Source organism: Vanacampus margaritifer, chromosome 1 (genome assembly GCF_051991255.1).
Source record: "Vanacampus margaritifer isolate UIUO_Vmar chromosome 1, RoL_Vmar_1.0, whole genome shotgun sequence".
NCBI lineage: Eukaryota > Metazoa > Chordata > Actinopteri > Syngnathiformes > Syngnathidae > Vanacampus > Vanacampus margaritifer.
In genome coordinates this window covers 68,206,091-68,219,212 of record NC_135432.1, presented here as the reverse complement: position 1 = coordinate 68,219,212, position 13,122 = coordinate 68,206,091, and the positions used below count along the sequence as shown (strand labels likewise).

At 46.6% G+C, this 13,122-nt stretch overlaps 1 protein-coding gene across 3 annotated transcripts in view; it reads left to right on the top strand.

The window, feature by feature from the left end:
• The window catches only part of npas3 (neuronal PAS domain protein 3), a 78,858-nt gene that overhangs the window by 33,902 nt on the left and 31,834 nt on the right, over positions 1-13,122 (top strand). For 2 of the 3 annotated variants that reach the window (XM_077565475.1, XM_077565466.1), the window contains one exon: positions 4,960-5,174. In XM_077565475.1, the coding sequence (XP_077421601.1) occupies positions 4,960-5,174 (215 nt within the window). The remainder of the gene's footprint in view (positions 1-4,959; positions 5,175-13,122) is intronic. The other variant, XM_077565459.1, reaches the window with a different exon arrangement.

Sequence of the window (13,122 nt, the reverse complement as noted above, 5' to 3'; positions counted from 1 at the left end):
AGCAGGATATTTCCCAACATTGCATTTTTCAATCTGCTGTTCTTCTCATTTTTTTGTTCCTAAAACGGCCGCAAGATGGCCCGGTATCGGACCCGTACCGATACGATACGATTTTCCTTTCCATTTCAAATATCATTTTTATTTTACATTCTCCTTAAAAAAAAAAAAAGACAGAGAAAGAGAGAAAGTTGAATAAGAATGAATTTGACAAAGTCTTATTCCAATGAAATTGCATATTTTCTAGAAAGAAAAAAAAAAGAGATCTTATATTTCCCCCCAAAATGAAACGCTGAGAATGAGAGAGAAAAAAAAATCCTAATTGGCTCCAAATTCAAATTGAAAGGCATCTTTCTGAAAAGTCTTTTTGAACAACATCGTTGCCCTCAAATGTCGCGAAGTGGAAACATCAGCCAAAGATTTTTCATCCGGACAAACCCAAAAGGCAGAACATTCTTGAAAAGCTCAATTAATGAAGGATCGTCCCGGCGGAGGACAAAAGTTGATCCAAAGAAAACATCAAATCAGGCATTTCGCAGTCTTGTCACATGATTGCATCAATCAACACGCGCACAATAAATTGGAGTGTTCGCGAGCTTTTATTGCACTCTTATCAAGTCCACATCAGTCGGAGTGTGTGCGTGCGTGCGTGCGTGCGTGCGCGTGCGCATGTGAGCGTGCGCACATTTTCCCATAAGAGCTGTGCCTGAGCCGCAGGATGAGCATCATACATCATAGTTCTACTGTACCAGATAGCTTATCACGCACACGCGCACGCACACACGCACGCACACACACACTTGCACGCGCTGACGAGGAGTTATTATTGTTGGTTTGTTTTCATTTGGCGTTGTGAGATAAAACATAGATTGGATGTGATTGTCAAGCAGCTTGCCAGGAAGCATCCTGTTAGTTTATCGTGTCACGTGTGAACGGGAATGCGCGTGCGTGTGCGCGTGCGTGCGCAGGCAATGCACTTAACTCTTTGACTGCCAGACGTTTTCCGAAACGGGACTGATCTTTCAAGGTCCACAGAAAATGTTGTGTTTGGACTATGGAAACACACATACTACCAAATGAAAGATTGGACTCTCAGCTTTCATCAGAAAAAAAAAGTTTGTTTCTACCTTATTCCGTTCTTCAGTAATCAACAATAGAAAATGGTTACTTTCACCGAAATTCTCTGTTTTGAAACAAAAAACGGAGAAAAACGTCTTTTTGTGAAACGATGTTATTTCATGCACTCTAGTGAATTGTACACTTGTTTTTGTCCATGAATGATGCCACAAACACCTAAATAGTGCTTTACTTCTGTAAAACGCTTTCACCAACAATGAAAAAGTGTTTTTAGATTGCAAAATACGTTTATTTCCATTCAACAGTGTAACAATTTGACAAAACAATTTCGCAAACTATTTACAAATGTGTGCAACTGTGGTACGACTTACAATTATGTGGATGTTTCAAATACAGTTTTTCCTTTTGTAACGCTCTCCTGCGTGCAAGGAGACGCCGCTGGACTCGCACAACACTTTACTTTCACTTTTGCGTGCAAACGTTACACTTTCTTGACGGCCTTTTTTTCCGGGAAATAAAAAGCAAGTAGCAGACTGTACACACTTCCTCCGATGAATATGCATCGGACTCGGGCACTCTTCGTCGTCCGCCTGAGCGTGCTCGGTTGTGCTCCGCGTTTATGACGCCGTCATAGCCGCCGCGTCAGCGCTTCCAACCTCGGAGTCACCATCATCATCATCGATGATGATCATCGTCGTCATCAATGTGCTCTTTATCGTTGGTCGATGTCTTTGAAAAAAACGGCTCTAGCGTGAGCTGCTTGCAAGCGGCCGCCATTATGGCTTCTTCAGCCAATGTCCCCTCAACACTCGAACCCCGCCTCACGTCTTCTACTGACGCCCGCCCGATCTTGTCAAAAGAGAGTCATCGCTGCCCTCTAGGGGCCAAAAATAGTCATTAGGCACAACAGACTTGCTGGAAACTTTAACCACAGATGCGGAAGGGTTCCCTCTACCCGTTTCCAAAAAAAAAAATGGGTGGACATCTTTTAACGTCTTTGGCACTCCTCTGTAGGTTTTTTCAGAACGTCATTTAACGTCTTTGGCAGTAAAAGAGTTAAAAAAAAATCTATTTCCAAATAAGTTCCATTTTCACGAAGGAAGCCGGCAGGTGTCGCGTTGACAGCGGTTGGAATGAAGCTAACGTGTTTGTGGAAGGTGGGAGGGGCACCAGCAGAAAAATCCCGCAAGCCCCGCCCATGGCCTTCTCTGGCCACTCCCACAAACGTGCAAAGTCCACCCAGGGAGGTCGGACGGCAGATTGCAAGCAGGACGCTCGAAGCCATCAGACACGCGTGCAAAGCACTTCGCCAACTCAAAACACGGCCATTGTTTTTTTTCTTCGGAGGGATTTTTTTTTTTTAAGTTCTCTAGAACTCACCTCGCGCGTACCACCATACTTTGTGTGTGTGTGTGTTAGAGTAGGCCGGCTCCTAATGACTTGTCTCCGCCCACTATTCCCTCGATATCTTCCTGCCTCGCTGAACCCTCACCCTGCGTGCGTGCGTGCGTGCGTGCGTGCGTGCGTGCGTGCGTGCGTGCGTGCGTGCGTGCGTGCGTGCGTGCGTGCGTGCGTTCTGTTTTTCCTTGATAGTCGAGTAAAGAAAGAAAGCTCAAAAGTGTCGATTATTGCGCCTGAAGATCTTTGACGACGTTTGCGTCAGGTTGGCGTCACTGTACCTAATCAAGTGTCCTGGCGTGACCTTCATTTGGCCCGCCGACCAAAGCGAGCGCAGACCGAAACCCTGTTACGATATTAGCCGTTAACGGCAAGCTCCGCCTCCTCCTCGGCCCGTTAACGTCTAATCGGTCGACTTAATCGTCCCCGGCGTGTCTTTGGCGTCGGCGCCGCTTTGCAGATTTTACCGCTGGTACAAAATGTTTCCGCTTGACTCTGTTAGCGTAGCTAGCTCGTGAGCGCATTTTCAAAGCAAACACCGTCAAAGGGTCGTTTTCTTTGGGGGGGGGTTACGAGCAAGGCTGTGGGTGCCGGGGGGGGTTTGGTCTGAGGTTGGGGTTGCCACGCTCGCTCAGCCGAGGCGTCGTAATGAACGTTCGTGGATTATTAACGCCAGCGCTCGTCAAATGTGAACGAAGCCTTTAAAAGTCGTCTCATTCCAATCAAATGCGTTCAAATGCCCGCAGCCATGATGACTTTTTAAACAGCTCGGGGAGCGCGTGTGTGCGTGGACGCGCGTGTGTGCGTGGACGCGCGTGTGTGCGTGGACGTGCGTGGACCGCTAACACTGGCTGATGACATCACTTCCTGTCTCTGTCTGTCTGTGGATTTTGTGTGCGTGTTTGTATTCAAATGTTTTGCTATGCTAATGACGCTGCTATGCTAATCGTGCCGTGCGATGTTTTGGTCCATTTAGGCAGCAGACGCCGCCGCCATGTTTGTCGTTAAAATGCAACGCGCACATTTGCAATGCAAACGTTGTATTTGTGTAACGCACACACGGATGCACGCCCGCAGCCGAGAGCGTGGCCGCGGGGCTTTTATCATTTGCCGACTTTTTCTTCTTTTATTTTGTTGTTTGGACGTCTCTGCGGTCCTCTTAGCATAGCTTGTCTTTTGGAGGAGGACGAGGATGACGATGATGATGAAGATGAAGCGTGCGGCGGCAGGCGAGCTTTCAGATGAGCTGCCTGATGACATCATTAATGGCGACTAACTGCGCGGCGTAAAAGAGTAAAGAGGAGGGGGCGGGGCCGAAGCGGGGCCGAAGCGGGGCTGGCGAGGGTTTGAATTTGCCCTAATGAGGTCTTGAGGGAGCTCACAAAACACCGCAGGCCATCGACGCACACGCGCGCGCGTCCCGTCTCCCCACCCGACCGTGCGTCTGCCCGGGATGCAAATGCCTTCTTCGTACACTTCCTGTTTCCTCCACTTCCTCTTCCGTCGACTTTTCCCGCACTTTTCCACGTGCACTGCTTCCCGTTTCCTCCACTTTCACGCCCTCATTGTTCACAAGATGCTGATAATGATGAGGTCAAAGTTCAAATGGCCGCGTCGTTGACAGATAAAAGTTGTAAATTACTCACAAGGTCATGTTTCTTATATATATATTTTTTTTTTATGCAAATTTCCTGCTTGCATCTTGGAAAAAGTTCCCAACAAAACATTTTTCAGAAAAAGTTTTATATTTTCTAGAGACAAATCGTGTATTTTCTACAAAAGGCTTTAAGATGCTCCCCAAACATGATTTTCCTTTTGGAAGTCATATTTTCCAGAAAATGTCTGCCTACTTTCTTGATAAAAGTTGTAACTCACAAGGTCATATTTCTTAAAAAAATATATTTAAAAAAGGCACATTTTTGGAAAATATGCTTTATATTTATTCCAAAAGCTTGACTTTTTTAGGGAAAATTCCCAAAAAGACTTTTTGAAGAAAAAGTTTTCGATTTTCATTTTTCGATTTTCATTTTGTGTTTCAGAAACGGACTTCAATATTTTCTGCAAAAATGGGTCCATTTTCATCTCTTCTTGATAAAGTGACGTTTTTGACTGTACATTTTCTTGATAAAAGCTTCTCAGCTCTTTTTTCTGGGGGAAAAAGTCACCATTTCGGAAAAAAAAGGTCCATTTATTGGAAAAGTTGTATATACTCCAAAAGGACATTTTTTTTTGTAGAAAAAGTTCCAAAGGAAATTTTTCCAGAAGCAGTTTTGGAGTTTAAAGGTGATTAGCATGTCGCTAACCTGCAAATTGCACAGCTGACCTCACTGGTTCCTCTTGTCCTGTGCAATGTGTGTTTGTCATGCCAGGCTGGCTCAACGTGTGTGTGTGTGTGTGTGTGTGTGTGTGTGTGTGTGTGTGTGTGTGTGTGTGTGCGTGTGCACGTACCTGTGTGTGTGTGCGTGCGTGCGGCTTTGCTTGTTTCAGTGTGTCCGAGTCTCACCGAGTCTTCTTCTGTCCTGTCCTGTGCTTTCTCTCTCTCCTCGCGTGTATGTGCGTGTGCATGTGTGTGCGTGCGTGTGCACGTGTGCGCTTGTGTGTGTGTGCGTGTGTGTGTAGCTATCGGCAACCAGAGGAGGAGGAGCCCCAGCACGCTGGCCTCAGACATCTTTGAGCCGCACCTGGGCAGCCACATCCTGCAGGTAAGACGCCACAAACGTGATCTTTGTCTTTTCTCACTTGCATTCGGCCCCGCGGCTAATACAAAGGTGCGGCTTATCCGTCAGATCACAAGGGGGCGCACTATAAAGGAAGCGCAGGATCGTCAGGCAGAGCCAAACAAGTGAGCCCAAATACTGTCGGAGAGACAGAACCAGAGCCAGACAATTTGCGCACTCATTATGGAAAAGAAATGAGCTTGAACCCGGTGCGCTAACATTAAAACACCCGCGCCTTATAATCCCAAAATGACTTCGATGTGTCCGTTAGAATTGTTTTGCTATTAGCAGGGTTGTTGTTGTTTTTCAACAGTCCACACTTTGCTAATTTGGGCTTTTTTGGGGCAATTTCTATTTTTTCGATTTCTATTTTTAAAAGAAAATAGCATTTTTGCGGAAACGGGAACATATATTGACGTGATAGAGATGAGATGGGTTTTGCATTCTTGCGTTAACAGCTGCCGGACGCAAGTCAACTCAAATTGTCTCCCCAGACGTCAGACAAAGTCACATGATCAGTGGGGAACGACACAAACGGAGGCGTGGCCGCGTTAACGAGCGCGCTCGCCTCGCTCTAATCCCGTCCGTGCACTCGCCATCCCATAATATATTGTTATAATCCCCCCAGAGTTTCGGCGGCAACCTCGGCGTGATTGAAGCGCTGCGGCCATTGCAAGTGACACCCGCAACGCCTCCGGGCATCCCCGCGTGTGCGCGTGCGTGTTAGTTGCCACGCGCTCGTTAACTTGTCACATTTGGTGTAAGTCCGAGCAAAAGTCAAACATTAAGCAAAGAGATTTGCTGCCTTTCAGTCCGCTAGCTTAATGCTAACACAAATTAGCATCAGTGTTGGGCTGCTTTAACCCTTTCATGAACTGATTGAGGGTTTGTTTGTGTTGCGAAATAAGCACGTTGTAACTTCTTCTTAACGTCCATATTGCCTTTGAAGACAAAATGGCCGCTTCATAGGCCGAGACTGAGCTTAGCCATGCTAGCGTCCTTTGATCACTTCAGGCGTCCGAATGAGTGCGTTAATGTTCGGTTCATTTTAAGTTCCTTAAATGCCACGAATATTTTAAACATGTGATTAATGACCCCCCCCCCCCCCACCCCCCCCACCCCCTTCCTTGCAAAGCCTGTACTGAGGACATTATTGAGTTAAGTTGAATAATTATGCATATATTTGAGGAGACAAGTTGTATTTTACCATTTTAAAAATGTGCAAAATTCCACAATTATTATTATTAAGTTACATCATGTTAAAGATGAAGAAACTTGTGAAGTCATGCGATTAATTACAATTAAAAAAATGGAATCCCCTGATTGGTAATTATTACACTTTATGCTACTCGAACCAACGGCACTCGACCAATTAGAAGGCAGTATTTTGTGGTTGTTAGCTCTAGCATAGCAACAGTTGCTATGCTAGCATTTCCTCGTGGAAAGCACTGCTGATACTCGGCTCATAACGACGTCGAGTTAGCGCCGTGAGTAGGAAATTAGCGAAAGGGGTCGTTAGCGACGCAACCTTGTGGGAAAAGTCACGAGCGACCGTTTGGACAGAAGTTGAGGTCGGACGTCACCAGTCGGGTGCCTTTTGACAAAATGTGATTTTGAGCGCAGGTGTGCGGAACTCAACTTGAAGCCGATAGCTAGCGTGTGTGTTAGCGTGTTAGCTAGCATGCGAGCTAGCATGATGGCCATCTTCATTAAGACGGCGCGGCCTGCGGGCTTAATCTCCCTCGCCGGCCGTCGCTAAGTGACTCGCTGGCATTCATTAGCGCCGCGCTCGGGCGCCATCAATCACGCCGCCTCGCTGGCGTTCTTCAAATGTCATCCGCAAACTTCTCACAATCAATTAGGCCGACGATTAATGAGGCCAATTTGCAGACACGGCCGCCGTCGTCCCGCCTGCGCAAAGGTTAATATATGGAGGTTTTAGTTGTGGCGTAGGTGAGCGCGCGCTGGGCGGGCCCACGCGGGTTCGCGCGCTCGGACGGGAATTGCGTTGCTTTGAAAGCGCGCCGGCGACGCCACTCACGATTGGCCACGAGACGGCGAGCACGCGATTAGCGCTAATCGCGTGCGCGGCACACATGGAGAAAAAAATCCTCTTTTTTCTTTTTGTCATGATGTCAATTATTTACAGATTTTGTCTATTCGCTGTATTTTTTCCCCATCTCACACTTTTCACAATTTCTTTTCCTGATGCCAATTTTTTTTTACAAATTTTCACTTTTTTTTCATGAATCCGCAAATTGTTTTTTTAATAACATTTCATTTCAGTGTTAATTCTGACAAGACATTTTTATTTAGTTTTAGTTATAATAAATAGGTTTATTTAATTTGAATCATTTTAGTTATAAGAAATGTTACTTTAGTTTTAGTCTTTTGACCAAAATGAATTCAAAGTTGCTGTCACAATTTCGTCATCTGAATGCGTTTTAGTTTGAATCCAATTTAGTCGTCAAAATTTCGTGGCCATTTTCCACATTTCTTACAAAGTCGTCTTTATTCGTTGTTTCAATAAAACATGTTGAAGTGACAACTTATTTTTCAGCTAAATAAAAGAGAGACGAACAATCAATGAGTGCTTCTTTTCTCGCACCCGCGTTTCATTCCTTTTGATTTTCGTCGCTGCGTTGTTTTCATTTTTGAGTCATTGACCAAATTGTTCGTCAATTTTAGTTATCGTGTCAATGAATCTCTTTTAGTTTTCGTTTCATTTTCGTGATGAAAAATATGAAATGATCACAGTTTTACATCTTTATTTTATTGTATTTTTTTTTTTACCCAATCCCTTTTATGAGCATCAATAATAATTGATAATGATGTGTTTTTTCTCAATTTGCGTTTTTTTTCCTGATCCCTCTCATTGGCGTTTTTTGTTTGTTTTGTTTTGTACTCGATCCGCTGCTTTTTTCTGCTTTTTTTTTTTTCATAGCAATTCTAAAGTAGCTCAATTATTCACGGATTTTCACTTTTCAAATATTTGTCCTGTTTCCCTTTCATTTGTTTTCTCCCCAATCATCTGATCATTCTGTCTTCTTTTTTTTCACAGCAATTCTAATAAGCCTCAATTTTTTTTGTGCAGATTCAAATTACGAGGCAGCCAATGAAATCCGAGTATTGTTTTATAGTGATGGAGTCGCGCGTCTTGCAGGCGTTTCCATGGTAACGGGTTGCCTGCACGTGTGCGTGTGCGCGCGCGTGTTGTTTCAGATCGCCGTGTTCGACAGCAGCTGATGTCCGTTGGCCTTTTTGATTGACAGCCTGACAGGAAGTGATGTCGCATCTTGGCGCCGTCGGCTTTAATTTGGTTGTCGCCGTGACGACGGTGGACCGACGCCCGCTTGCGACTTCCTGAGCCATAAATGATGTGCACCTTTTAAAAGGGGTTTTTAAATTGAGAGCGTTCCAACGTGAAACCTTTTTTGTGTTGGAATTTGCGACTCTCTCTCTCTCCTATTTGCTCGCCCTCATCTCTCTTCCACTTGCTCTCTCTCTCTCTCTCCCTCTCTGCCCCCCCCCCCCCCCCCATTGACCGGCGATGTCCCTCGCCCTTCATTCATCCGCCCGATGTACGACTCTCGTGCAGTCATGTGGTCCCGCCCGCGTTGTTGTTTGCGTTGTTGTCTCGGATGCCGCAGCAGCTGGCAGGGGCGGGTCCCAGAGGCATTGTGGGTAGGGAGGGGAAGGCGGTGTCTGGCTCGGGTCCCATCAGCAATCTGTTGCCCGCGCGTGTATGCGTGCGCGCCATATGCCGTGCGTGCGTGCGTGTCAATCCTGTTGTCGCGTCACGTGTCGCGGCGTCGAGCTCCTCCACATTCTCGCGCTGGTTGTTTCGTCCTTGGCGGCGCCCCAGGAAGGTGGGCGGGGCTTCCCTCAGCGAGATTCACGCCGTTGGTGACTTTGCACTTGTGGGACGACGTTTAGCAACTTTTCACTTGGGCTGAGCAACTTTTTTCCTTGCCCAAAAGCACTTCGGAACATGTCATGTTCAATATGAATATGCGATTGCATTTCAAAAAGAAGCGATCGTGAAGCGGCTGGGGAGACGCCAGTCCGGCCCCCCCGCAACAAAAGGCTTTGAAGTCAGGATTAGCGTTTCAAATTCAGTTTTCAAACCAATGTTGGCGACGCTTTCCAGCAAAAGTTTGGGTTTCCGATCAGTTTGAAGGCCGACTTTTCAAGTTTGGCTTTCAACCTTCAACCTGCAATTCTGGTTTCGCGCAAAAATCCAATTTGCCTTTTCAAAAGTTGTCAAATTAGGCTTTGAAGCAAACGTTACACAACAAAGTTCGGGTTTGAAATGACAGTTTCAAGACTGGGCTTTCTAATTGGGGTTTCAAACCCGGGTTTTAGTTTCAAACCAGGCTTTGAAGTCCGGCTTAGTTGTTTCCGATCGGATTCAGACAAAGATTTTGGTTTGAAATTGTGATTTCATGCGTAAAATAAGGTGTCAAATTTGACCTTGAATCAGAGCTTTGGGTTTCAAATTCGCCTTTGACGCTAATGTTTAAAATTTTGCTTTCAAGCAAAAGTTTGGGTTTCAAATTTGCAGTGTTTGATGAGCTTCAAAGTGTTTTTGGGCTTTCAAATCGGGTTTCAAGCTCGGGTTCGGCCTTCAACAAGGCTTTCAAAACAGTCGCAGGCAACAAAAAAAAAAGTTTTGGTCACACACGTCATGATCTAAATGAGGAAAGCTGCAGCGGCGGTGTGAATGTGGCAATGTTCTGTTTGAGTTAGGATGAAGATGATGAAGATGATGATGATGAAGATGATGATGATGATGAAGATGATGAAGATGAAGATGATGAAGATGAAGATGATGAAGATGAAGATGATGATGATGATGAAGATGATGATGATGATGAAGATGATGATGATGATGAAGATGATGATGATGAAGATGATGAAGATGATGAAGATGAAGATGATGATGATGATGATGAAGATGATGAAGATGATGATGATGATGATGATGATGACTGCTGCGTGTTTGACGACGTCACCAAGTGATGCTTATTGAAATGTGATGTCACTTCCTGTTGCACCTCCACCTCAGCGTGATGTCATCTTTGTTCTCCGCTGGCTGCTCGCCCCTCCCTTTTTTCTCCTCCTTTTTTTTCTCTTTGCTTGCTCCCAACGCGGCGCTCGCTTGATTTCCTGGCCGCTCAGCTAATCAAAACGCATGAAGGCCGTCAGGCCAAATGAAGACAAATGGAGGACGCCGCCGCTTTGGACTCATTAGCCATCCGGCGACGCCCTCCTCCTCCTCCTCCTCCTCCTCCTCCTCCTCCTCCTCCTCCTCCTCCTCCTCCTCCTCCTCCTCCTCACAGCCACTCTCCGCCTTCCCGTGACGGCTCAATTTGGACGCCAAGGCGACGGCGCCGCCGCTGGCCACCAAACCTGATTGGTCCTGTGAGCGATGATGTCGCCGCATGATTAGCGAGCAGAAGCAGACTTGCACTTCCACCAGCGGCCACCGGTGGCAGCAGAATCCCTCATGACAAGGACATTCATGAAAAATGCGTAATTGTTTTTGAAGTGTTGGGTCAGGTTTTCAAATGTTGGTGAGAAGCCGGCAAGTCCGTCAGCCGCCTCATCCATTGGGGATGCTAATTAGCGTGAAACATTAGCATGGACGGCGCTCACCATTAATCACCACAATAATGAGGGTTAGCGTGCGCCGCGTGACTGATGAGTCGTCATCGCGTCCGCTTCCTGCTGCTACGTCAATGCTAGGCTAACGTCACGCGTCACATCCATCAATTCGGTGTCGCCGTTTGACTTTCTTGCTAATAGTAAGGATGACGACGACGATGAAACTGCGTAGCTTTGTTTGATACGATCACCAGGAAGTAAGACGACGGGGCACGCCCACAACACACTCCTTCAATTCCTGATTATTAGCAACATGCTAATCATTGACAAGATCCGTGCCTGTGTCGATTAACCAGGCCTCAAACACGTGTGTGTGTTATGCATTTACATACCGTGTGTGTCTGTGTGTGTGTGTATACAGGAAGTATGTGTGTGTTTTGTATACATCAATGTGTGTGTGTGTGTGTGTTTGGAAGGGTACGTTGAGGTTAAGCGCGCCGACAAGACGCGTCGTCCATCTGGAGAAGCTTTTAACGCGTTTGTCCTTGAGTTTGCATCTTTGAGTGTCTGCCGTGCCGTCCGGTCGCCACGGCAACGCCTTGAACAAGCCGTCAGTTGTCATGTGACCTTTCAACATGTCAAAACACCAGCGATAATGCTAAAGCTAATGCTAATGCTGCTTTTCATTGGTGGCCTTGAGCCGAGCTTCCTGTTCTTTTCGTGATCGCGAATGAGTCAAACAATGGATTGGTCGCAAGCCTATGTCAGGACACAGATGAAAATCAATGGACTGGTCGCCATCCAGTGCCGAAATATGTGGACAAACAATGAACCGCTCGTCAGTCAATGTCAAGATGCATGAAGGCCAAAAATGGATTGGTCGCGAGCCAATGTTGGAACATATAAAGAAGCTGGGGATTGGTCACCAGGTCAGGACAACGAGTAGATTGGTCGTCACCAGTGACGTCACCTTTTTTGCTTTTTGTCATTTCTTATGCAATGATGATGTGACTTTTTTCTTGGTGCCCAATGACGTCATTTGTTGTCATTTCTCTTTCTTCTTCCGTGATGACGTCGTGCGCTCTTCAAAGATGAGCTCATTTCTTGTTTGTCCTTTTACGATGTTTATTTCCTCTCCACGCATGACATCATGCGTACGCCATCAATGACGTCATTGTTCAACGCTGACGTCATTCTACGAAATGATGTTGATTCTTTCTCATCACGATGATGTCATTTCCTGTCTGTGTGCGTCAGGATGATGAAGATGATTGGCGTCATCTTGCTTGCGGTATCAATATGTGGATGCAATGCCCCCCCCCCCACCACACACACACGCCCCCCCCCCCCACCCTCGTTGGTCTTATTGACACGTTGACCTTTTCTGACTCCCTGCGCTCTCACCTCACTTGCCCCTCCCATCTCCCTCCCTGGTTGCCTGGCCTGCTGCCTGACATCGCCCCCCCCCCCCCAACTCGCCCCCACTCGCCGATCGATGACTTCATCCTGATCGTTCTATTGCCAATCAGCAGCAAGTTGACCTTTTGGGCTTGGCAATGATGGCGCAACAGTTGACCTTTGCAATACGAATGTCAGCCAGCCGGCCCAGCAGATGGACAGGAAGGACATCATCTGGATGGCAACCCAACAGGAAGTACTTGGGATAGACAGGAAGTATGTCAAGTGCGCAGGGTCCGAAAAGTTTGAAAGGGACTTTTCAAAATGGGGCTTTCAAGACTTCAACTTCGTCATGCAAGCCGACGGACGCCGTTCTTCTTCTTCTTCTTCTTCTTCTTCTTCTTCTTCTTCTTCTTCTTTTGTCCCCAAAGTCTTTGTCCCACCATTGCTCATCTTCTCCCTCAATTGCTTTTAATCACGCCGCCCGTTCCTGGCTTGATTTCTTTACTTGTCGCTTTGCCAAACATCACAGCCTTTTCTTTTACCATCCATTTGTTGTTCTGCACACACACGCACACACACGCACACACGCACACACACACTTTCCATTTGTCACAGTTTGACAGTAACATTTAAAGCGTCTGTTGTGAATGGTTAAAAGATGGCCTCTTCTCGATTGCGTGTGCGTGCGCGCGCGAGGGCGGGCGATCGATGCAGTAATCTACGCAAGGCGGGAAGCGGCGAGAGAGCGAGAGAAGCATTCAGCAGCGCTCGCTAATCAATTGCTCGTCTCGCTTTGACCGTCTGAATGTCCTCATTTAGGACCTGCGTCTGCAGGCTGCCGTCTGCAGGTGGCGCCAGTGAGGAATTTGATGACGCGGCATCACGCGGCTCGCAATTAATCCTTCCTATGTTATCATTGCTGTGA